Here is a 26946-nt window from a genome sequence, read left to right as displayed (position 1 = left end):
AATTAGTTCAGACTAATCAGATTTACTTATCATATTTCAATTAGCCCAATCGATCTTGTTACGTAACTGATTTAAAGAAGTTATGGCCAAATCTTGAAGATATAAATGAGATGACTAAATTCTAAGCAGTTTATGCATCCGGCCCCAGAAGAACTTCCTGTTCAAAGTGACCTATTTGTCAGTTATGGTGACCTCTGCACAATGTGACCTCTGCAACACATTGTGAGGGTTTAAGAGATGTGACCTTTAACCCATCCAGTGAGTAGTGAACACACACGGAGCAGCTATCACTGCAGTGACCGGGAAGCAATTGTGGGCCCTGAGAACCGAATCGGTGACCTTCTGGTTACAAGTCCGACTCTCTGACCACTTGGCCACAAGTGCCCCATATTTGAGAAATTCATTTCATGAATGAAACCAACATATTTATTTTCTGTATATAATAGATGAGGATCTTGGGTAAAGTATAAAAAATAGAATGATTGCTTGTTGTCCTTTAATAAGTAGAAAAATGGTTTTGTATCAGACTTTGAGAAGATAAATAACTCTGCAATCACAGCAACAGTTTGTACATACAGTAAGTGGATTATGTAAAGACCAATATCCATCATGATGTTTGAAGTATATTTTATTTATTCCAGACCATTTGTTTGATGATGCAAACCTGAATATGTGCAGATGCTTTTGTGTTTTCTTTACACTTTAGCATTTCAGACCAAGAAAGAACAAGAAGAAAAAGGGGCGAGAAAATCCAACAGTACAATTATTTTCCCTATACTGAGTGCATGCTAAGAAAAATAACCATAGGACAAATAAATACATACCTAAATAAAATGTTGAGCCACAGTGAAATCTTAAAATCATAACAGGGTCCAAATGAAATCTTTGTCAAACTGAATTGAGAACATGCAGCCACAGCACAAGCTGTACAATGTTTCTTTTTCTGTAAAACATGACAGTCAGATTTTTGTGCTATGAACTGTCTAATGACACACAATCTTTCACATGCAGTTGGTTTTACCGTCATTGTGTAAGTGATGAAATGTACTGCAAGGCACTCTACGTCACTTTGCATAAAAGCATTTGCCAAATGCATTAAATCTAAATGTAAAAAGGCCATGGCGTAGAACAATTCCCATGTGCAATAAATATATGCTATTCTCCAAAAAAGTTATTAAATACTGTACTTCTACTTCTACAAAGAGCCCAAAAACCAGTGAAATCAGCAGAAATGTTGGCTTGCACACAGCGGTTTGAAAAACCTCATCACGTGGTGGGTTTATTCTGAAAAACAAAGAAAATCATAGTTAGATGATATGGGAATATTTAGAAATGTTAACTAAATAATTCAACTTAATAAAAAAACTTCAGTGAAGCTAAACTGTTAGCGGTGCATTGATAGAGCAATTTTGTAGTTGTTTTGGGCACATTTGCAATAATGATCATAAACTAAATGGCCTACCCTGCTTAAAAATTTAAACAAAAAGCAAAGTCGCTCTGCAGGTAAGTGTGTAGAATACATGTTTTAAAGTCTTACCTGTGACGTTGAGTTTGGTAGAGCACTCGTCTCTTCCTAACGGGTTCTCGGCTGTGATTCTGTACTCGCCTATGTCTTTGGGTCCGACTCTGAGGATGAGCAGGGAACACACTCCGCAGGTGTTAGTGATGAGGTAGTTGGTGTTGGTGTTGATACTGACGTTGTCGCGAAACCAGGTGATGTGGGGCGTAGGGGTGCCCTTTAAGGCGCAGGTCATGTAGCACTCGTAGCCTTGCGGGGCCGTGTGGATTTTCAGCGGGACCATGAACTTCGGAGGCTTTTCCAAATTGCATGTCTTAGACTCCACGATGTTCAGCTTAAATTTTTCTGCAAGAGATGAACCAGATAGATTTGCATGTTATCAGATGTCAGGGGAATGGAGAGGTTAATGTATAACACACTACTGGTAAGTGAGAACCCTGAGGTGGGGTGCATGTGCAAGCAGGGTGCAAGCAGATGATTTGGTGGCAAAACATCTGGAAGATTGAAAAAGTATTTACAGTACACCTGTAACTTGTGCGTTTCAAGTTAAATGCAAAAATGGAAGGAGAAATGGCTGTTGACATTGTGTATTTTGGCAAAATTAGTTATCAGTTATTAGTTATTAGTTATAAGTTAAATCAGTAATTTCTAATATGTCGAATACTACTATAATTTTTGACTCTGGGTTTGATCCAAGTTTGTTGTAGTTTACGAAAACAACAACAATTTAAACATTTCTGTTTGCAGAAATAAAATATTTGCCTTAATATATATTTTTTAAACCTAAACTACACAAAAGTCAGAAATGTTGCCTTGGGAATAAAGGGGAAAAATTAAGCGGAGGGACTATAATTATTAACAAAAAATTATTAACAATTTATTAAAACTCAAAAATAAAATAAACTTATATATCAACTAGAGATATTTCACCCAATTAATCGCATCCAGAATAACTCACTATTGTGTTTATAATAAAAGACGTATAGGTTTCTTTTTAAATGTTCTTTTTTTAAATAAAAAATTTAGTTGAGTGCATTTGCCATTTTTTATTGAGTTAGGGCTGTTTAACGATAATTCGCATCCAGAGTTTATGTTAACGTAATATATATGTGCAGTGTGCATATTTATTTCGTAATATTAAAACATACATACACGTATATTTAAGAAAAATATAAAAATGAATATTTGAATAAAATTGTATGAAACATGCAAATATTTTCTTTTATGTCCGTGTTTATAAATACAAAAAATATATGCACAATGAACAGACATATATTATTTAAACACATACATTTACTCAGGATTTGATTCACCGTTAAACAGCCCTATCTAAATATAACAATAAAAAATGACAAAAGCACACAACAAAATTTGACAGATAAAACATTAAACATATAAAAATAAAAGCTCCTTCAAAACATGAAGAAAACTACTATAAACTGCAAACAAAACTATAATAACAAACCTTTCTTGCATGTGATGAGCCACTTGGGCGACTCCGATGGATCAGACATGCCGATATCATTTTTGGAGTAGACACGGAACTGGTATTCTCTCCCTGGTATGATGTTACATACGGTGAAACGGTTGTTGAAAATGCGGTCTGCTACCGTGTGCCAGGTCCTCTTGGTGGAGTCTCTCTTGGTCACCATGTAATGCAGGCGATCATCGCGCCTCTCATCTGGTGACGGTTCCCAAGAAACTGTCACGGTGCCCGGCACTTTCTCATCCAGCTCGGCGGGCCCGGGAGGCTTCGGTTCATCTGTATCAAAACAAACCGGTACTTCATTTCCAGAACTGCCAGTTGACAAAGCCATCACTTGTAAGTTGTTTTTCAGCGCAAGCGTATATTGTTTGAATAACTATAAAGCGTCCACATACGAGAATTCCCTCATCTTACCTGTGACTCTAATCTCAATACTGAAGGTCTCCTGTCCCACCACATTCTTGACTATGATGGTGTAGATTCCTGTATCGAAGCGTTCTGCAGATGGGATCAGGATTTGAGATCCTCCCTCAGCATTGCTGATAGTGACCCGTTTAGACACCGGACTTCCATCTTTAAGCCAGATGACATCAGGGCACGGAGACGCCTATAAAAATTTTACAATACGTCAGTGTAGAAATAAGACACATGGGTCTCTAGAGGTCTGGTTTTAGAATTTCTCTACACCTCGAAGTTCACGTAGAATCGTGCAGCATTTCCAGCTCTGACCACCATGAAGCTCTTTATTTTAGCATTGGTGAATCTTGGTCTCACTAGGATCAAAAACAAGTGCAGGATTGAGAGGTGGATGTTACTTTAAGGTTAAGTAAAGTTACCCAGGATAGAAAGGTTAGACCCCTTGATGCCAACAACTCACCTGGCGGGGGCATTGCCAACACGTAGTTGTTTAGTTCTTGTGGTTCACCTTCTCCACCATCATTGGTGGCAACCACTCTAACCCAATACATGCCCATCGATTTCATTCCCTTCACAGTGAAGGCGGTCATGTTGATAGCGTTGGTGTTGCATCGATTCCAATCGGGGTTCTCAGCGGGCCTGATGTCAACAAAGTACCCTTTGGCTTCGTCCTGCACACCTGCCTGCTCTTTTGATTTAGTCCAAGACAAGGACAGGGTGGTGTAGGTGGAATCGGTCACTTTAAGATCAACCACCTTACCGGGAGGTTCTAATGAGGAAATGGAGAGCGTCGGCGTGAGGATTTCCACAACACATTGGAAAAGAAAATATGGAGAAGCTGGTCAAACCAACAATCTGAGAAATGCAGTAACTTACTTTTTGGATCTCTGGCGAATACAAATTCTGAGGGAACGCTTGGTTCCCCAGCTCCTGATATGTTGACGGCAGACACACGGAATTCATACTCCATTCCTTCAACTACATCTATGGCAGCGTATTTCTTCGCTGCGGATGGTAAATGAGAGGAAAAGTTGATATTAGGGATGCACCGATATGTACATTTTGGCCGACAATGATAATTGTTTAACATTGGAAGTCAATTACCGATATACAGTATCTAAATATTAATATAAAATTCCCTAAGACTGAAACAAAAGGCAAAAGGTGGAAAACATTGACTGCAGAAAACAAGGTAACCGTTAGTTCTCTTCTTTTCCCCTGAAAATCATGTACCAAGTCTACTTAACACTAGTTAACGATTCTTTAACCTTCAAACTTTTCTGGTCTACTTTTCATATAACAAACAAACTATAGATGTTCTTCCAGAGCAACCCAGAAAAGTTTTCTTATAACCACATGTCTCAACCAACAGGTCTCAAAACAGAAAGCATTCAGACAAAAGTTTGATTCAAACAATATGCTTTTGTTCCTATAATTGAATTTATAAATACTTTATCTACATACTGTACCTACATCAAAAATGTGAATGATCACGACAGAAAGATACTGTACTGTGGTAATGATTCATGATTTATCGGCTATAATATATCAGCCTCAATTTTATTATCGGATTACAAAAATATACCGTTTATTGGCCAATATTGATATGGCCGATAATTTATCGTGCAGCTCTAGTTAATATGAAATAGTACTTAGAAATATAGCCGGGTGTGAGATGTACGATGTATATGTTCCTTGGAGATTTTCTTGATAAATAGTCACAGAACTTTTCTTTTATATATAATCCGTCACACATCGACGTTCCTTTATGTCACACTGTATCACAGGGCGGCACAATATATCGAAATTATGGGAATGCACATTGCAATGATTTGCATTAACGCTCTCAGAAATGTACTTCATAATATATGCTATAAATCAGTGGTTCTCAAACTTTTTTGTTGTAAGGCCCCCTTTGCTTAGAATGCATTGCTTTGCGGCCCCCCTAAATAAAGACTTATAATCATAAACATAGAATTTTAATTAAACCAAAAACATATTCAATTATACAATGCTGGAACATCAATTCTTTTGGTTTGTGGTCTTATTTTTTTATGTTTGATTGCATAAAATCTATGATGAATTTCTATATTTCAAAAAATACCACAAAATCTGTGGCCCCCAGATACATTTTGGGCCCCCCAGTGGGCCACGGGCCCCAGTTTGAGAACCACTTCTATAAACATTACTGTTTACATTCAGAGGCTGTAATGATGCATTTATTTCCTAAGAAAGAATATGTAACATGTATGTTAGTTCTATGATTTTAAGTAAATTTATTTGACTAAAAGTAATCATTTGACCAAAATCATTCTTGTATATCGCATTATTCAGCAACATTAATATCGTTCATTACTACTTTGAAACCGTTATTTTTATTCCAAATTAAATTATTTATAAAACCAAGGACAAAATAGTGCACTGTACACCCAAAACTAAACTATAAAAACTCAGTAAAAACATGGGACACTGTTCAAACCTTGGATGAGCTCCGCCTGTGGATTGACCTGACCCCACAGGTTGCTTCCCTTCTTGCGTTTCTCCAGGTTATAACCCAAAATATTAGTTCCTCCGGTGTTGGTTGGGGGACTCCAAGTCAGGTTAATGCAATTCTTGAAGGAACTGACTATTTTGGGAGCGGACGGCGGGCCGGGATACGCTGTAAAGTAAGACAACATTTTGATGTTTACCGAGACACATCTTGGTGAGCAGCACTACGGTTGAGTGAGTAAATAAGTATTCCAATCACCTTTAGTGCCAGCCTGAACATCTTCTGTCTCCATCAGCTCACTGGTGCCCTCTTCAGTCTGGGCTCTGATACGGTAGCAGTATCTCCTGCCGTGGTCGACGTCACTGTCTTTGTAGTGGGCTTCAGGTGGGATCTGGCCTATTTTATTCCAGGTGTTGCGCCCGACTTGATTGCGCTCAAGTATGTAATGTTTAATCGGACATCCGCCGTCGTCTTTTGGAGGTCTCCATTTGACCTCGATGCAGTTGGAAGATGCCTCGATGATCTCCAGAGGTCCAAGTGGAGGGTTAGGCTTATCTAAAGTCATTTAAAGACATAATGTGCGACAATTTTTTACCAAAAAATTTGTTGCTATTAAGTTGATGTGGATAATTGGTTTCTACTTACCGAGTACAACTAAATCAGTAACTGCTTCCATGGTGCCAAACTCGTTTTTGATTTTGATCTTTATCTGCCCGGTGTCTTTACGCTGTAGTTTGTTAAGAAGCAGATGGCTCTGTCCCTCTAAAATCTCAATCCTGCAGTTGTTGTCTTGCAGAAGCTCCTCGCCGTCTTTGTACCACTTAACTTTGCATGGCTCACGGCCAACAAATGACATTCTGAAGGCGGCTTTTTGATTGTGTTTCACCACAGTAGGCTTGGCGAACTCTTCACTATCACTAGCATTGAATCTTGGTGGATCTTAACAAGAAAAATGCGAAAATGAACAGACAAAATCTGCAGAACATTCAAGCAAACTGATCTGGAATTGGAAAACACACCTTCAACCGCAATTAAACATTCAGTTTTGCGTCCATCTGCTTCAAATTTGTATTTTCCCGCATATTCTTCTGTGACTTTGTGAATTTTCAGTTTATGACTGACACCGTCCTGGCTGATGGTCATGCCCTCAGTGGTGTCGGTAATCTGGAGAGAATAAAAAAAATCCAGATTATGGTTTATTACATCACATTACATTACAATACAATACAATAAACTATACAAACAAGCAGAAATATTTACTTAAAAATGTAAGTTATATTTAATCAAAAATAAAATTTATATTTAATAAAAAATATTTTGCAAACTAATAAACTTAAATATTATTATTGAATCCATCTATACAAAAATGATATTTAATATACCTAATGAACGTTGCAGTACCTAAACGTACAAAATTTCGCAAGCTATGGCAGTAAACTGGATTTTCTTCCCTGTGTATTTATAATATTAGTTGAATACCTAAAGACATTTTTCAGGTATAAGGAATTCATTTCTAAAGCCATTTAAGACAGCCTTTTCTACGAAACACAACAAATACAAAGAACAACCATTTCTTAATCATGTGTCTAGACATTTTTTTAAAGCTTTCTATTTGTATTAATCGTCTTCGTCCTTGACTCATAAATACAGTCTGTATGTGTGTATGTGGTTGGTACCTCAGTGCCATCTTTGTACCAAGTGCCCTTTGCCTCAGCACTGCTAAGTTTGCAGACCAGTTCAGCCGCTTCTCCTACAAAAGCTTTACAGTCATCCAGGCCGGCAGAAAAGTGCACACCGGGATCTGCACGTGATTCATACACAGGATTAGCATTGAAAATCACCCCTGAGGTCAAAACTGACAGTGAGATTTGCAGATGAAATGGATTTTAGCATGTGACATGTTACACGTTCAAATGTGAAAACCATAACCTCCCTATCGCCATCTCTGTTTGAACCATATAATTGTAAGTTACATCATGTATTTTTTTATTTGGGTTGCCGTCAAATAACATCAATTTTATATTTATCCAAACTTGTGCCCGACGGTTTAAATTTAATAATCATTATAATAAGCGTACCGTTGCAATTCGGGATAGATGTTGTGTACTTGCTATATCACTCTTTATTTTTAACTTGGAAGATATAAATCGCAGTTTTAACATTGCAATTCGTGAAGCGTCTTGGTACAGCCTTACAATCGTCTTCAGTGTTGACTTCACTTGAATCAATCTTCTTAAAATCCAAAGTTTAGGTAAGCTGAAAATTAAACTATTCATGAGCTTGACCAATAGAGGCATACCTTCTGAAACCTGAGCGGTATTTCAAATTCTACCTGTCTTATTATATTATATAACATTATACAGTATCATCCGAGCGCAAATGTTCTGATTTTAGTATTATTTGTTGACTGGGTATCAACCAAACTGAACACGTTCTTGTGTTGAACTGTGCATGACATGAATGTTGTGTGAATTTTCTTCTTGTGGAAAACAGTTGGTCCTAATAATCCTACTGTCAAGTCTTCATCTGGAACATCTTCCGGTCTTTAGGTGCGAGATACGTAAACATCTTCTCTTGGTCCTCACGTGTAAGACAAGATTCAAGTCGATTGCATTTAAGACTTTGTTGTTGGTTGACTGGCTCTTAGTAACACAAGCCGGGCACAGTGAGGACAATACAAGCGTGTATACGCACAAACAGCAGACGCACACAAACAAGGCATAAGAAACATTTGTTATATTGTAGACAGATTGAAAATTGATGTTTAATCTCTGAATTGCAGTTTTTTTAAATTGTTTGAAGCTCTCGAGACTTTCAGATATTAGAAAAATAAAGTGTAAACAATTTCATTATTTCACAAACAAAGTTATCAAACACCAACTGTCATTATGGGACCTACTATTGGCAAGCTAACTTTGTCTACACAAAGATGCACGTTTTCTAAATAAGGGTGTGAGGTCATCCATTGCTTAGCCAAATTTTTAAACAAAACGTGCCTGTGCAAACAAAACCAATATATCAACCAGATTTTACCCGATAAAGCTGAACAACTATTTAAAGAATGTGCAAAAATGGTCGTGACTGTGATACAGAAACAGAAGTCTAACTTTCTTATTTAAAGTAATTAAAATGAAAATAGTGTTTGAATAACTTTGTTTCAATTGTGTTTTTTATATAAATTAGACTCAGCGGTACATCACACAGTTACTCAAAACCCTCAAATCGCGGGCAAAGTCATTTCTGTTCCAAATGACTTCGATCACATTGCATTCATGCAACTGTCAAAACAACTAAATATCACCCGTCTCTTACCAACAACCTTCTCTGGAACCTGTGATCCTTGCTTTGAGCGACCCGAACGCTTTCTGGCATCACTTGACTCTTTATCATCTTCAGTCCCTTTGTCGTCTTCTGCAGCTGCACCGCCGCTGCCGTCTGATGGACCCCCTGAACCTGGAGGCTTTCCGGGACCTGGCGGATCCCCAGAACCCGAAGCGCTACCAGAACCCGAGGGGGTCCCGGAACCTGAAGCGTTGTCAGAACCGGACGGGGTTCCCATACCCGATGCGCTACCAGAACCTGATGGAGCTCCAGAACCGGGTGACTTTGCCGAATCTGACTTCTTGTCGGACCCGGATGGCTTGCCGGTTCCTTTATCTGATGGATTACTTCCACCTTCAATCACACCGTGAGTCGGTGAAGAGCATTTTTTATGAAAATAAGGAAGAGGGAACAAAGAATACAAGAAAAAAGAACTAACAAACAAATAACAGCAATTGAAAAGAAGAGTGATAATATGACATAAATGAACAGAACAATATAAACATACAACAGCGTCAGACATCTTGAATATAGACACAGTAGACATCTCACACACAAGTCGAGCATCCTATTATTTGATATTTGGAGTGTATGCAAGATTTTCCGTGAGATATGATGATGGTTAATATTGCATCAAGATGTCAATAGGGCTGTCACCATTATGAAATATGGCTGACGATTCATTGCCTATGAATTGCGAATAATTGTCTGTTTAAAGGTTTTAACAATTATAACGAATAATTACAATAAATATAGATAAATAAAGAAATGTGAAAATTCTGTATATAACTCGTAACCGTCTCTAAAGAGGGACCGTATATATGAGGATGAAATCGTCTTGATGTAGATGTAGATGCAGCAAATCTGGAATCACATTAATAAAACTCATAAACATAAAATATACAAATCTGATAAAACTCAAATGATGAAGAAAAGTCATTTGAACGTTACAGTGAGTGCAGATCAAGGAAGGCTAGATGTTAAAAGCTGCAGATCACCCTTGCTTTCGAGGGATTAACAATAATTGCAGTTATCTAAAATAATTGCAATATGTCAAATAATCGTGATAATTGAGACGATTATTTAATAATTGTGACAGCCCCAGACGTCAATGTAATTTGCTATATTTTGATCTAAAAAGTGGAGCTGTTAAGTGTCTGAATGTTGACACACTGAAAAAAAATAACAAACCAACATCACAGAGGAGCACAATAAACAAACAAACAAACAAACAAACAGACAAAATCAACAAACAAACAAAGTGTTTGAACACCAAACACAAGTAGCATGTTTACAGCAATATCAGTTCAGAAAACTGTAAACATTTTGGAAAAGAATTCCATGAGCAATTTATTGCAATATATAACATGTTGTGATTGCATTTTTCTCTCTATGTTGAACAAAATATTTTATCCTTACAAATTATTATAAGTATTAATAATAAGATCTAAGTCACCGATCTGATTATTAATAATCATGCCTTACATTCAGTGTTGGATTACGTACAAGAGATTTCATATGTTGTTAATATCACATAAAATCTTTAACTCATAAAATAATCATGTTAAAACTCAAAGGATTGCTATCCATGTTTGAAAAAAACAGCCTTATTTTTGTTTAATTTCTATTTAAAGTTAAACTTTTCCCTTCATGGTGTTTTAGTGCGTTTAACCCAGACTCTTACCAATGACAGTGTCTGGAAACAGCGGACCTGTCTGACACGAGTGATGACCTCAGCGTCCCCGTCCACACTCGCATCAGGAGCTGCGCTGGGTGTGTTTAAGTTTCCTATCATGATTTTTGATGTAAACTGTCAATTAATCAACATATGGTGTGGGACGTGTGTGATTGTTTGTGGCCCATTTCTTCTTGTACCCCTGTTTTCTGGCTTCAGGCTAATTATTGTAAGCGTAATGTAATACTGTATCAGTTTATTAGCAAAGGCTCCAAAAGCACTGTTTAACAGATGATAAATTGGCCGTTCTGGGATTGTATTTAAAGATATGAATATTATTTTAGTTACTGATTTTATAGTGATCTACACCACAATGCAGAACTTTATTTACCTTAGACCACATTTGTTTGTTATTTGCAAGCAATAGAGCCGTTTAAAGAAACTCAGAAAGTCATTTCGAGCCACAGATTCCCTTGAGACCTTTGAATGGGTTTTCAGAAAAGCGTTTTTCCTTTCATAAGTAACACAAGGTCTAGGGTCTTTATTACTTGAAGAAATGCTTGTTTTGTTCTGCAATATAATATACACCCAGTCATCCCTCAAATGTAAATTCTGAAACCAATGTATTCTTTGAAAATGTATGCTGCTTACAGTTGGCCTTCAAGATGACATCACTGAACAGCTCTGTTACTCTAAAATAATAGTTGGACGAAATGTTTCCTCAATAGACTCTTTTCTAGGAGAACCAATACCAGTGTTTTTTTTAAATAAGAGATGGAAACACAACTATGTGTATGAATCCATCATTCTAAACAGAGAAGGAACGTTTCAGAAAGAAAGTTTCAGGCCCCTTGGTGTAATAAATCCTTACCTATGACAGTATCAGGCACGAGAGGTCCTGCTCTCTGGCGCTTTTTGTCTCCACCTCCAGCTCCATCACCACCTTCCCCTCCATCACCACCTGATCCGGCTCCTCCTGCTCCACCGGCGCCTCCTGCCCCACCGGTGCCTCCTGCCCCACCGGCACCTGCAGCCCCACCGGCTCCTCCAGCGTCTCCTGCACCACCAGCTCCACCAGCAACTCCCTCTCCTCCAGCTCCACCGGCACCTCCAGCTCCACCGGCTCCAACAGATCCTTTGCCTTCTAAAGCTCCTCCTGGTCCTGTAGCTCCTTTAGCCCCAGCTGCTCTGCCAGGGCCACCGACACCGCCAGGACCACCGACACCGTCAGGTCCACCGACACCGCCAGGTCCACCGACACCGCCAGGGCCACCGACACCGCCAGGGCCAACGACACCTCCAGGGCCAACGACTCCACCAGGGCCAACGACTCCACCAGGGCCAACGACACCGCCAGGGCAAACGACACCGCCAGGACCACCGACACCGCCAGGACTGCCAGGACCACCGACACCGCCAGGACCACCGACACCGCCAGGACCACCGACACCGCCAGGACCAACGACACCGCCAGGACCACCACCAGGGCCACCGACACTGCCAGGACCACTGACACCGCCAGGACCACCGCCTGCGTTTCTAGCTTCAGCCCCTGCAAGGCCTGCAGCCATTGCATTAGCCGCCTTTGCTCCGGCCGCAGCCGCCTCCTCCGCACTCAGGCCCTTGTTCATGGCTTTAAGCTCCGCTGCCTTTCTTGCTTCCTCCTCAGCTTGCGCTTTGGCTTTAGCGGCCGCAGCCTGTGCCGCTTTATCAGCCGCAACTTTAGCTTCCGCCGCAGACATTCCTTTGGCTTTAGCCGCTTTAAGAGCATCCTCTGCAGCTTTAGCAGCCGCTGCCGCCGCCGACTGCGCAGCCGCTTTAGCTGCTTCAGCTTCGGCCGCCGCTCTGGCTCTTTCTTCGGCTTCTGCCGCTTCACGTTCCGCCTCAGCTTTCTTAGCGGTCTCCATCGCGTCCACAATCTCCTTCTTGTGCTTCTCTGCCTGCTCGGCAGCTATCTTCTCCAGATCGCCTCCACCGCCGCCTGCCTGAGTAGTCTTACGGGCTTTCTTCTTGCCCTTCGATGCCGGATCTTTGTCAGCTGATTAAGTTTGAGGAATTTCAAAGTTTTTCAAATAGCGTTTTAATTTATCAAAATGTTTAATAAAATGTACATTTTAAAGATGATTTGTGATTTTCCTGTACATACCTTCTACAATAAGCCAAGCACTGCTGGACTTTATTCCAGCTATGGCAGCGTAGATTCCCGTGTCAAGAGGCATACAATCAATTACTTTTAACCTGTGGATCAGTTTATCCTCCGAAACAGTAATCTCAAATTTCTCACTGTTGGTCAGCGGGGTGTTTTTTAGGGTCCAAACAATCTTATTGAGGGGTTGAGTTAGGACACACTCAAAGAGGGCGTCTTCTCTCTCTTCTGCCTTCACCTCTTGAATCTTCAGTGCAAAGTCCACAGGGGCAACTGCGGGTTGAATATGAAGAGATAGAACTGTGGTCAGTCCTGTGGTCAGGTGTAATATCAAAGCCTAAAATATGCTAAATTCAACAGAAATATGTAACAGAAATCTGAAAAATGGCATCTGAATATGGCCCGAGTTGCGCTATGAAACATACTCTTGAAATCTGTTGAGAAGACATTGACGCCCTCAACATCCACTTGATAAATTCCGGCATCTTCAGGATTGAGATTTTTAACAGTGAAGATGTATTTTTTGCCAACTTGCTTCAAACCGTGCTTCATGTCAGCCTCAATGTCTCTGCCGAATGGAATCATGACACCATCCTAAACAAAATGTAAAGAAAAAATGAATCTGACCCGTTTGTGACTGTCAAAGCCCTGATGACTGATTCACAGTTCTCACCTTGTAGAGGAAAATACGACTGTTGGGGTCTTTAAGTTCCATTTCCAGTTCAAAGGTGGCAGCATCTTCGCCCTTCACCTCAATGGGTTTCAGATTACTCAGATGTTGGATGAACTAAACCAAGGAAACAAACAGAAAATGTATGTCCAGAGTGGCCAAAATGTAAAGCCATTTTGTTTTTTAAAGAAACCTTTTTACCTGTGCCTGCTCCTCTTCTCTCTCCTTCTTCATCTCCACCAGTTTCTTCAGCAGCCCACGGAAATCCTTAATACCGTACTCGGCGCAAATTTGCTCGTAATCTTTCTTCTCGGCGCTTAGCAACAATTCCCATACTGCTTCGTCAATGTCACCTTCTTTCTTCTCTTCAACTTTTTTGCCAGCGCTTCAGAAACATAAGGTTGACAAATATAAGCTCTGGGCCATAAAATAGCACCTAATTTTATTTAATGCATATGAGGTTTTTTAAGCGTATATTGGTGTACTTCTAGAAAGAAGATGACTCATATTGCACTTGCATTTTGGTCCAATCATATAACCTCTAGAATGTGAATGTCCCCCCCAACACCAAACAAGGAAGTAGCAAATCATCAGCAAATTCATATCCGTGACACAACTAAAGTCTGTATTTCAAGGCTTAAAGGATATTGCAAACTAACTGTAGAAGCCTTTTCAATATATAATGGTTTGCTATTTAAATAGAAAAATGTCATCATATGAAAAAAATCAGACATATGAATCAAAGATAAAGTGAAATTGCATAATTCATATCATGCTGTCAATGTCATATATGACCGAAACAATATCTCACCCTCTTCTGAGCTTTCTTCTAAACTCTGCAGGGTCATCGACTACTGCAAAAAATGCAAAAAAACAAACGGCAGGAAATTAATTCTTCTTTGTCGTATTCATTGTCAAAAGTATTCCCTTACACCGCTGTGATAAACGTGTGTCACGAGGATCTTACCCACTTCAGCTTTTTTCCATTCTCTCTCCTTTTTGAATCCGACTAAAAAAGAAGAAGAACAACAAAAAACACTGTACGACTGCGGTTTGATATTATTTTGGAATAACCTTTCACTCTATAACATCCAATAAACTACCGGATTGTATGAAGTCATGTTTTGAGGTCATGTTAGACGAAAGTACCTTCGATGATGTTGAGAACAACAGTACACACGGCCTTTCCGAATTCATTGGTAGCATAGCATTTATAAGTATCAGCCTCAGCACCGCTGACTTTGGGAATCTGCAAAAAGAAATAATCCAATTGGAAAAATCAAGCAACGAGAGAGTTGTCATATCACAGTGGAAAGCACGTATCTTTATACTTTAGCTTTGAACGAAGAGCATGTTGATAAGAAGATACCTCCAAAGTATATTCATCGGTTGACGGGTCAAATTTGCACTGAAACTTTTGCGGGTCTTTCATTTCTCCTTTGGCTCTGCTCCAGGTGACAGTAGGTGAGGGATCTCCGATCACTTTGGCTTTAAAAACAGCTAGCTTTCCTGTTTAATGAAAACATTATTTACTCAAAACTACTGTATGTGTGAAAAGGATTGTCAATATTTAATGAATTCTACATCTTTCAAAAAAAGTTGAGGGTATTTAGTAGGGGTGTAACGCTACGGGAATTTGTACCGAACCGTCATGAGCTGTCTAGGGGAAAATTCCAAAATGAAGTCATCATTCCTATGCCCTACTCCCTTCGAAGGGCAGAGCCCTCAGAGTTTAGACTTTGGAGTGAACGAGGCATTTGTGTGAATTATGTAGACGTTTGGAAGGCACTTGGCACCAGTAAGCGACATAATTTCATCATGATCTTCAGCTGACATGTTCCTGTGACAACAAAGCACTGCGTCCATCAGCAGATGTCGCTGTTTTAATGGCATAACTTAAGCATAAAACCTAACTGTTTGCAAATAAACATACATTTTATATTTTAAAAAGATTTTAAAATATGCTTTATAATAATATATATATTTAAACACTGTATGTATAAAACTTCCAAAAATAAAATGTAAATTACGTCGCTTCCTTTACCAAGTTGCTTCAAAACTTCTACATAATGCACACAAATACCTTGTTCCCTCCAAAGTATAAACTCTGAGGGCTCTGCCCTTCGAAGGGAGTAGGGCATCGATGACTTTATTTGGAATGTTTCCTGTGACGGTTCGGTACAAATACACATACTGTAACACCCCTAGTATTTAGTCATGTGTTGGAGATTAACAAGCATTTCAGTTTCATTTCTAATAACTTACATTTCACTTTCCAATTTTTATTAAAATTCATGTGAGAATGTGTTCAGGGATTTAAACATTTTGGACACATTTGACAACATTCATGCTACTTATAAATAATGTGCTGATGCTTGAATACTTGTTTTTGTAAAATTGTGCATAGGAATTGTTCTCAATTCATTAATAAATAAAACATTAAAGTTTAAAATAGAACTGGAAACGGAAATAAACTCCAATATTGTTCAAATGCATCCCAGGATTCATCTCGCTTAGTTGAATGAGAGAATGTCCGAAGTTAACAAAACGCTAATCAAACCAAATTTAAAAAATACAACATATTTACATTCTCCCATTTGTGTTATTTAATTTTTTTTATTTAGGATTTGTATCCTTAAATACAGACAATTATAATGATAAAGAACAAGTAGTTTCATTTGGGCTCATATGTACTTTCTACTCATTAAAATGGTTAAAAATACAACAAGTGATCTTCTTGAAAACATTCCTGAGCTGTACTGCATAGAAGGAAAAAGCTAGGTCAAAATATACAGAAACAACACAAACATTTAGCTTGAAAGGTCATAAAGTAGGAATACATTTCTCGACTCGCTCTGTGCCTTTCAAACCAGCGTGACATGGGATATATGCTATTTTGTTTCGCTCCCTCAGTACATATATAACCGTAGTCACATGTTAAAGCTGGAAGACATGCAGTGAACACAGTAACTCAATCACCTGTTAATTTGCTCAATGTGTACATGTTCGACATACAGCACAGGCGTGTTAATCCGGCGTATGTGCTCACGGCTTGTTAACGGCACACATGAAATTTACATTCAGCTGTCACACCTGATCGCGCGTGCCTTCACTCACTTTTCTATTTTATTCTTCTGTTTTAATGTGCTTACCTTCTTGAATGGTTAAGGCGATGGGCTTACGGGTGAAGTCGGGAGTAGTTTTCCCCTCGGGAAGTTCCTCGATATACTGTGTAATCATAACACCAGGAACCTTCGATCTCCTCTTGATGCCTGAGAAGATCCACATTCAGACTTCAGTGTTACACAAAACATCAGCAGGTGCACACAGACATGAAATATATAATGTTGCTTGAACTTCACAACTTATAACAGAACCGTAGATTGCAAAATGTGAAATACATTTGAAGATGTTTTGAAGATTTGATTTGTCACATATTTTAGATCTGCGAAAGAACTAAAAACATGGTTTTGGTTGCAAAATGAACACAGCAATTGTTGCCGTTTTGACGATTTAAGAACAAAAATCGTAGATTTGGGAATTTATACTGAGTTACTTGTGACATTTATATAAGTGATAATGTACAGGCAGCCGGTTGTACTTGCAAAAATAAGCCCCAACAGATTGATCAGATTGAGCGATAACACCCGGTTGGTTGTACATTATTGCGCTTATTACACGGCTACTTGGCACATTAGAAAACAACTGGACATGAAATGTGATTTTGAAATATTTTATTTTTACCGGATGCAGACCTTCAACAAGGAAAATCCGTCTACTTTTGGTTTAAGATAAGAAACGACGTTCAAATGTCACGAACAGGCAATTTGGTTTAATCTTTTGTAAATATAATGTCAGATACTGCATGTTAAAAAAAGACAGATTTATATATATTTTTTGTGTTATATTTAACTGTACCTGTCAAAATGATTCACTGCATCCGGGTGACCGTGCGTTATTAGTTTTGAGGGGTCGTTATCTGGGAATAACAAACTTGCAAATGTCATGACTGGCCAATCAAAATCAAGCATTCTAACGAGCCGTGTAATAAAGAACTACAGACTCTATGCACGCATATGTGACGTGTGACTATACACTCTATGATGACGTGCGTCTGCAAAAATCTCTGTCGGCTAAGCCACTTCCGCACTGGTGGGGCTGAGGAAATTTGTCAGCAAGCGATAAGGATACGTTTACTGAAATTACTTTGTCTGAAACAAATCTTCAGGTTATTTGATAAAGTTAAATAACATGAAACCGACATTTTACAGAAAATCTGATCCGACAGTTTAGGTTGTGTTTACATTTGACTTCGTTCTTGACAAGAAAAAGTTGACAATGGCCACCATTTTGTTTTTTCGAGCTTGAGCCTTCTCGACCAATTACATTCCTCGCATTGGCATTCAAAAAAACGCTCAGGACTTTATTGAAAACACGGTTTACTCAATAGGATAATAATGTAAAGCAGATGCTAGCAGCTTCAAAAGAGAAGTCAAATGTAAACATGGCCTTTATGTATAAATCATTATTATAAGCTTTCCAAATCAATAAGATTTTTGTTTATATTTAACAAAATCGTTACAGACAGTAAATACTTGGTTTGTGAAAAATGCATCAGTTAAAATAATTGTAATCTTAATCATGCTCTTCTTCTGAATTAATTTAGCTTTTACACCGAATAAGGTCATTTTGTCTTGAATAATGTCAACCGACATTCGCAAACTTTCTCACTGATTGTCCTGAAATTCAAGACAATATAAAAGTACAACGGGTCACAATTTAAAAACAGGGACAAGGCTTTTGAAATGTCCTGTCCAAATATTTTTGTTTTACTAGGAAAAACATCACCACTGGATTCAACAATTTCATTGTGTTTTGAAATTACACCAATCTGAACATGTGCATGCGCATGATGAAAGACACAATGGTGTGCATTCTTGTGGCACGTTTGACTTTCAATGTGTGCGTGCAGATATTCAGGCTGCTGTCATTCAGAGACCTTACCTCGTCTCGAGGGCAGAATTTCCAGTCCTGGTTCAGACACAACATTACAGTTCAAGAGCGACAAAGGATCAGGGAAAACAAGGAGGGAGAACGTGAAATGATAAATCCCGGCAAAATGTTTCAGTTGACAGGGTAATGGACAAACAAGGAATTACTCACAAATACAACCAAACACACAGGACAGGGAAAAGACAGGGCAGGTTAAAGCATTAAAACTTCAGTATTCAATCCATTGGGGAGTTGAATGTGAAATTTAAATAGACAAACATTTAAATAGAAACAAAACAAACAAACTGGGAAAACATCAAAAGTGCAAAATGTGTAGGCTAAAAATGATCACCCATCGTTGCTTAAAGAAGGAGGAGTACATAAAACAAAGTAAAAATCATCTTTGGCTCGGTGTATCAGTGGGAAATATCAAATATATTTCCTTGTTTATACAAAAATCTCACCCTTTTAATCTTAATTGTTAAAGTTAAGCAAATTGTTCACGGAAATATGAACTTTTAATATAAACTTTTCCCATAATTTACTCGTTTTATAATTATTTTCCTCATATACATTTCTGTTCTTTGTACATGTTTTGTACATGTTTCCTCAATTGAATACAATGATGTATTTATAAATATACACATACATGTTTATATTTAGGAAAAATTTAATTTATATTACAAGTAATTAATATATACATATATATTTTTCTTAAAATTATACATGAGTCTGGTTATATTTTTATATATGTAATTATCATACACAGTACACGCACATAAATTATGTAAGCAAAAACTTTTATTCTGCAAACCTATGCAGCCCTATTATATTCCTCAATGACACACCAAAATCAAAAAAAATGAACCCCTCCTCAAAGGAAATAAAAAAATAAAGTGAATACGTTAAAATAATGTGAAATAATCAAACAAAACAAATGTTTCATGGGTGGAAGTTTTGCAATGTTCAACCGAGGCTAAAAATAAAACAGAGCTACGGCACGCTGAAAATAGTGGAACACAGTTTTTGAATTTGGCCTGCTTCATGTCCTGATCCTCTCTCTTATTGCTATCATGTACAATATGGAATAAAAAAGGGAGATGGTTGACGGCTTGTCCCTTGCATCCATGGTTACACAATTCAAAGAGACCCAGCCTAAAAGATGGCAATTGCTTGCTGTTTGCTGCACTCTAGATGAAGGCCACACGAGGCACAAATAAAGGGCCGATTGCGTAAGCCATATTTACAGCATCCTCTTCATTTGCATCTTGTGCAGCGTGCGGCGTTTCCATCCCACAACCCACGACAATCAACAGCTGCCTGATCATTCATGTGTTTAAATAAATTTGTCCGGCTAGGTTAGATTCAACACTTGCTTTTATCTTGTCTTGCTCATGCAGGCCCTCGGGGACAGATATATTATTCGCACTGCCATGGAGAGGAGGTCATTAGATTTTATCGGAAAATCCGCCATCGCTTTGGTAGAACTTCTATAAATGAGGCTCTGCTCTTTCGAGTGTGTCAAATAATCATAATGAATATAATAAAAACTTATGAACTAAATGACATCCCTCGAGACAAGTAACCGTTGGAAAAGTAAAATAAAGAATTACGTAAGAGAATAAGAAAAAACCTTTCCCTCCGCTGGGCTTTTCTACTTTTCCTTCACGTACGACGCTGCGGGATTTGTTGTTCCAGTAATTCAGTAATGGAGCATTTGGACAAGGTTCGGTGCCCGTGTCAGCCTGCTATATGGGAGAGAGGACAATTATATTGTTCTTACCGCCCTGCCCGGCAGCAGTCGGATCTGAAACCTTCGCTTTTTTCCACATCTTGATGTAGACTAATGGCTCAAGACTTCAGAAGCTGCTCTGGGTGTGAGAAAAACAAAACAAAAAGGTCAGATTTATTTCATTCTTATTAAACATGTTTGCTCAATACAAGGTTACGTTAGAAGATGTGGTCATATATAAAAAAGCTAACACATCCATTACAACCAGTCCTCTAATCTGATTGGCTATCGTAAGAGATAAATATTTCCTTTCGGCCCATTCTGTTGTGTTTAAAGACTTCAAAACACTTATTGAGATTAAGCGGGCAGCGCTTCAAACAGAGAAGAATGAACATCTGTTAATGTTAATAATGTAACCATTACAGTAAGTTACCTGTCAGAGAAATTCATGTAAAAACGGAGTAAACGTGCACAAAGATAAGGGTGAAGCAGAGAGACGGTTTTCCCATTCGTTGAGATGTGATGTAGTACGACAGTGCAGTGCATTATGGTCCATTAGACAGGCTTTGGGCCCAGTCAGCAAAACTGTCACAGCACTAGTCATTCATCCTTTAAAATCCATTCACATATACAGATTAGATCCAGTCAGTCTTCACTAGCACTTGTGGAGAACCAATATAGGAGTTTGACATATTTGGATTTAACCGTCCCCATCGGGGAGACATATTTCATTTGAGGGAGAGTGCTTTAAATATTTCATAGGGCCAATGATTTTTAGCTCTGTTCTGAAACCTAGTGAGCCGTCTATGTAGGTAAATGCTTTCTAAGGCAACATCCTGACTAAAACATAACCTCACGAGTGACCGTTTTGGAATACTATACATAGGCATCAGCCCGGGAATAGCGCTCCTCATGTGAGGAACAATTTCTTTCAATTGATCTTATATGTAGAATTTATACATAAAAAAAGCATTCAAATACATAACGTACAAAGATTGGCTTTAGTTTAGTCACTGTGCTCATTTCAGTGTATTCTGGGATGCATCTTTTTCTTGAATTATACGTGATGCTAGCTACAATTTGCTTGAAATCTTGTACTATATAAAATGCGGGAATTAAAGGTCCAACGTGTAATTTTTTGGATTATCTATTGACAGAAACGGCATATAATATAGATAACAACGTATGTCTTAAGAGGTGTATAGAGGTGTACAGAGGTGTTTATTACCTTAGAATGAGCTATTTTTATCTTCAGAAACCGCGGGTCGCCTTACATGGAATTCGCAAAGTTGTTTCTAAGTGGACAAATTGCTCTACAGAGTACATTACGTAATTACGTTATCTACTTCTGTAAAGAAGCGAAAACGTGACGACATCTATGTCAGCCACAGTACTGCTTCAAAAAAGGGAGGGTAGAGGGGTGTAGGTCACCTTTGGTTGCAATTCGCAACCTCACCACTAGATGCCACTAAATTTTATACACTGGACCTCTAAAAAGAACAAATTTCTGACTGACCATGTTGAGTCTTTATAAAAATACAAATTATTTCACAATATTTATTCGCAATAAACAATGTTTATGGTTTGCATTTAAACAAACTGACTTTTAAATGTTTTTTTACCCCTTATACTTTACATTTTGGATCAGCTTGCACATCATTAGTGTGCCACACCTTCAGCCATTCCTTAAAACTCTCTATTTCGAATCTTCGAAATATCTTTGATATCTTTGATGATTCTCTTGTAATCAATAGCGATGCAGGTTCTTTTATTCACTGGATCTTTTTTCTATGCCGTGCTGTGCTACATCAGTCAACTGGCCAAGAAGCTTATGGCAGGACGTTTCGTACACAATAGTGTCATGATTGACCTCTTACAGACACTGCACGGAACATAATGGTCTATAAATGCACGCGTTACGGGCATCACAATTCTGAAGTCTGATGGATGTGTCATCCATCTGCATGCACACATCATTATGGATGATTTGACTTGTCATTTCGGTCAGATAATGTTTCCATTGCTTGCATAATTGACAGGCACACTGTGACGCCATTATAACAACTTTCAATAGGTTTTTGCAAATCATTTTCAGCTGTAGTTTTAACAAGTGAATACAAATGTATGTATTTTATAATTGGCCAGATACTCTTGCGTATAGTTAAATAATTATGTTAAATAATTATAGTTATAAATAATTAGTTATAATAATAATTTATCAAAATATATTGTGTATGGTTAGGATATGAAAACAAAAAGGCTAAAATAGACTGTACTGTTGCTACCAATTCATCTGCCACCTGGTTGAAGAAAGATTGCTCCAGATGCCAACGTCTTTGAAACCATGAAAAGAACAAGGAAAAGCAAAATACAACACAGACCACAGTAAATACAGGTTCACTCGCAGCCTTATGTGTTTTTGTTTCGTGGAGTAAATTATTGGCTGTCAAAAGTATGAAACCATCAAAATTTGAGAGACATTTAGAAGACAAATTGGCCAATTTTGCCACTGAGCCCATGTCAGGTTAATAATTTCGGCTGGAATTGGAACAGCTTTAGAAGTGGAACTGAGCCGGAGATTAAAGCAAATAAGATTTATATTTTTGGGCTTGTGCAGTTCAAAATTACACAAAATGCTGGGTTGTTTTTAACCCATGGTTGGGTAAAATATGAACAAACCTTAAGGAACAGTTCACCCAAGAACAAAAAAATTCTGTCTTCATTTACTCCCCTCAAGTATTCCAAATCTGTGTAAATTTCTTTGTTCTGCTGAACACACACACAAAAAAAGATATTTGGAATATGTTCTTGGCCATCATTGACTACTATAGAAGAAAAGCGGTATAAATTATATAAATTATATAAAACTTCATAGATTTCTTGGTTCTGTTGAACACAAAATATTTTGAATAATGTTGTAAGCAAACAGTTCTGGGCACTTTTGACTACCATGGTAATTTTTTCTACTATGGTAGTCAATAGAGGCCAAGAACTTTCCTGTAGCTCAGTGGTAGGAGCATTGCGTTAACAACGCAAGGATGTGGGTTCAATCCCAGGGGATTGCACATACCTAAGCATAAATGTATACTGCAACGTAAGACGCTTTGGATAAACGCGTCTGCCAAATGCATACATGTAAATGTAAACTGTTTGGTTACAAGCAGTTTTCCAAATATCTTCCTTTGTGTTTCTTTAGAACAAAGACATTTATACAGATTTGCATCAACTCGAGGACGAGTAAATGATCATAGTTTTTATTTTGGGGTGAACTGTCCCTTTAGCCGCTGGTTTAAATTAACATATAAAAGAACCTACAAAATATTGAAACAACCCAGCATTTGTTTATTTAAAGCAAAAGTTGAGTTTGACCACATTTTACACATATATGGGCTTAAAACAACATTTGAGATTTTTTGGTCATCTCTTGTGTGATAAACAATTTTGTCGCTGTGTTGGGTTCCAACCTGATGTCCTATGAAATCACTTGCTTCAGGGTTCAACTTGAGGTCCTAAAAGAAAACCCACTGGATATGTTTTACTGTAATTACAGAACACAGAACACAGACACATTCAGAATTTGCATTTGAAAACGACTGTTTAGGTTGTGTCTTGGGTGTCACATGTTTAAATGTGTCCCTAGCAGCCCTGTCTTGGCTTCTTTTCATTTCTGAAAATGAGCCACGTAAGCCTGCTGAGCTAAACATCCCAACTCTCAGACCTGCCAAGCTGCGGGTCTTCTCCAGTTTACATGCAACCTGAGCCTGAGACACCACCCAGCACAATGTCACATGCTTCTGTGGAGGAAAAAATAACCATTTCTTGACTTCATCCCATTGGTATGTTAAGCGTTCCATACTTAATGGCTGGAATACACTACAAGACTTTTAAAATCTGAACAGATATTTTTAAACTAGACATACACTTGCAGACTTTTTGAAAGTTTCAAATAGAAACGCTGATTAAATCTGCAGACTGGCACAGACTGCAAATCTGGGCAAAATCTGAGCAAGCGTCTTGTAGTGTATTTTAGCCTTAAAGGGACAGTTCACCCCAAAAATGTTTCAATCTAGTATGTAGAAAATTCACATCATCCTCTTTGAAACAAAAGACAAAGACATTCTGCTTTTATTATTCATCAAATCCACCTGCAAGTGTTGACTAGGTTAGCTTAACATGTAGTTTTCCCACCCTGTGTCTCTCATAAAGAGAAGCGGTGCATAAAAGGAAACGTTTTGATGGGTGCCAGAAAGAGCAGCCATGCTTCATAACATAATTATGTGCCAGAGGCCGGTCAGGCCGTATAATAACAGTGTATGAGTAAACTACCACTTCACACGACTATATGAAAAGCGAGTCTAATGACACTCTCAAGTTTAAAACCATACCGTTAACCTTTTTCTTCCGCGTGCAAAATTGCTCTTCTGACATGTTTAGTTGGACGCAGTCATTTGTCAAATGATAGGCTATCGAGCCTTAGCAAAGCCCTCGGTGGTGCTGGGTATTTACATTTCCTGAAACTGGTAAAGTTCAGCGAGCGAGCCACTTAGTGGATAATAGCATACGTATCATTAGCGTGCGATACATTAGCAAGGTGACATTTACGTTAACGGCGACTCAAGGTCTGCTTAAGGCTACGCCGAGGGCCCTTTTCATCTCCATCCTTGGAAATATCTTCAATTATGTCTTCTCTCTATATTTGCAAAAATGAACCAGTTTTAGAGGCATTAGCCCATTACGCTAGGTTAATGCTTTAAAAGGAAAATTTTAATAAAGTGTCTCTCATTTACGAGCGGTGATAATTTTAGTAATGACCTTATCACGCTAAGTTACTCACACGGTCAATATCGACGACAACCGTCGGTCATCTTCTCTCTTAAGAATATCTGGCAACGAGCCCCAGAGGTCCCGGACTGTCTCAGCATGTGTTTTAGGTGAGGAAATATCCACCATATAAATCAGCCGGCCTGTCTGTACTTTATTTAGAGAATAAGAGATGTGTTTCCAGAGGGTGTTTAAGTGAGAGAAAATCACCCTCGGTAATAGGCAAAGCCAATTTTGTTCAGTCCATCACCCCATTTCTCTGATTGGTGATAAACTCTTCTCTCCTTCTGTCTTGTCAACATCGACCAGTTAAAACTGCTCCCCTCGGATACACTCGCCAAGATCTCACATGTCCCTGTGCAATTCTTAACATTCAAAGTCTGCGAGATAAAAGCAGAAAGTAGCATCCGGAGGGCAGCTTTAAAGTTTAATTTATGTAAAGTTGTGACGTGGTGAATGACTGCGGTGCTAATTTGTTTATTTCCTTTTTCTAACGGCTAACATTTCAGAGACATCTTAAAACTTTTAGATTCGCAGAATCTTTTGACATCATCGCCACCACCAAACCAGCTGGTGTTGCCTGCTTCCTCTGTAGCTTACGTATTCCACTGCAGTAACGTTTTCGCGCTTAGGTTGTTTTTTTATTACAACGGGAGCAAGTCATGCAAAAAATGAATCACTGAAGATCTATTCTATTATCTGACAGAAAAACTCATGTATAACATCAGACACCGATTACATATTCATTAATATACAAGCACAAAGTTGCAAACACAGATCCATCCGCTGATTAAAAATGCATCATGGCTTCATTTGATCCAATTCCCCATCTATAGTTAGAACATCCGTGCAACCGCTCTGATCTGACTTCACGACACCTGACCACCAGCTCTCATCTCACAGATTCCACTCCCTGAATACCAAACTGACGGCTCGAGCCGAGACCAACCCCAATGATTTTTTTTGTGAGGCCACCCGGCTATCCGAGATCTTCTGTAACAAAATGCACTTAACATCGTTGAATTCCAACATTGCCTATAAATTTGACCAATAAAGTGGAAGTCTGTAAAGCAGCAGCAGATCACTTTGAAGTTTAGTGTTATGAGTCAAGATAACATGGTAACAAGGTAACTGAGGTTGTCAGCATTGCATTGTAAAACTTTGTGCTATATTAAGTCGAACTACAGACATAGGCGCCCCCGACCGAGTGTTGGCTTTTCTTGACAACATTCTCAGTTAGTACACTGTAAAACAACATACGAGTGTCGACACACAACGCACTGGGTGGTGTGATGGTAGGCTCCTATCACTTTGGGTACTTCATGCACTGCTCAGTTTTCTGTATGTACAGCAGTGTAGAAATGTCCCAAATGACTGCATGTTTTTTATTTATTTATATAGCGTAGGTAATAATGTATTTTTCCTGCAGAGCGTGGGTTGTTCTGGCTGCAATTTGCAATGCCGAACTAGTGAAATGACATATTGCGCTGTATATGTCTATATGTGCGAAATGACAATCAAAACGACCACAAGAACAAAAAAGGCTGCAAAAAATCCCTACCTGCACAGAGATCTGTGTTCCTCTGCTTCTCTCAGGTTGTGATCTGGCCTCTTCTGATATTTGAGTGCTGCCTCCAAGTTGTCGAAGGTAATAAATCCGTGGAGCTGCGTGTGTG

General features: G+C 38.5%; 1 protein-coding gene across 7 annotated transcripts; it reads right to left on the bottom strand.

The window, feature by feature from the left end:
• Nucleotides 1–610: 610 nt before the first annotated feature.
• igfn1.1 (immunoglobulin like and fibronectin type III domain containing 1, tandem duplicate 1) lies at nucleotides 611–26946 on the bottom strand. 7 transcript variants are annotated; one of them, XM_056750000.1, is made up of 26 exons: nucleotides 26832–26896; nucleotides 23914–23987; nucleotides 20501–20588; nucleotides 16878–16997; nucleotides 15095–15234; nucleotides 14875–14974; nucleotides 14693–14734; nucleotides 14537–14579; nucleotides 13927–14110; nucleotides 13729–13842; nucleotides 13481–13649; nucleotides 13056–13328; nucleotides 11781–12947; nucleotides 9226–9588; nucleotides 7590–7714; nucleotides 6933–7077; nucleotides 6559–6852; nucleotides 6172–6468; nucleotides 5902–6081; nucleotides 4299–4427; nucleotides 3883–4191; nucleotides 3693–3778; nucleotides 3420–3612; nucleotides 2985–3281; nucleotides 1538–1864; nucleotides 611–1284 (listed from the first exon to the last, which is right to left on the bottom strand). In XM_056750000.1, exons 3-26 carry the CDS (start codon nucleotides 20547–20549, stop codon nucleotides 1280–1282), a joined length of 5151 nt encoding a protein of 1716 aa, XP_056605978.1. In that variant the 5' UTR covers nucleotides 20550–20588; nucleotides 23914–23987; nucleotides 26832–26896; the 3' UTR covers nucleotides 611–1279. The 7 variants fall into 7 exon arrangements, with proteins under 7 accessions (XP_056605978.1, XP_056605980.1, XP_056605981.1 ...); XM_056750002.1 differs by having other exon boundaries at nucleotides 23914–23958; nucleotides 26832–26895; XM_056750003.1 differs by having other exon boundaries at nucleotides 20501–20583; nucleotides 26832–26884.

This window comes from Triplophysa dalaica, chromosome 6, assembly GCF_015846415.1.
Source record: "Triplophysa dalaica isolate WHDGS20190420 chromosome 6, ASM1584641v1, whole genome shotgun sequence".
NCBI lineage: Eukaryota > Metazoa > Chordata > Actinopteri > Cypriniformes > Nemacheilidae > Triplophysa > Triplophysa dalaica.
Note: the sequence above shows the minus strand (reverse complement) of the source record. Positions and strands in the feature narration are given on the sequence as shown.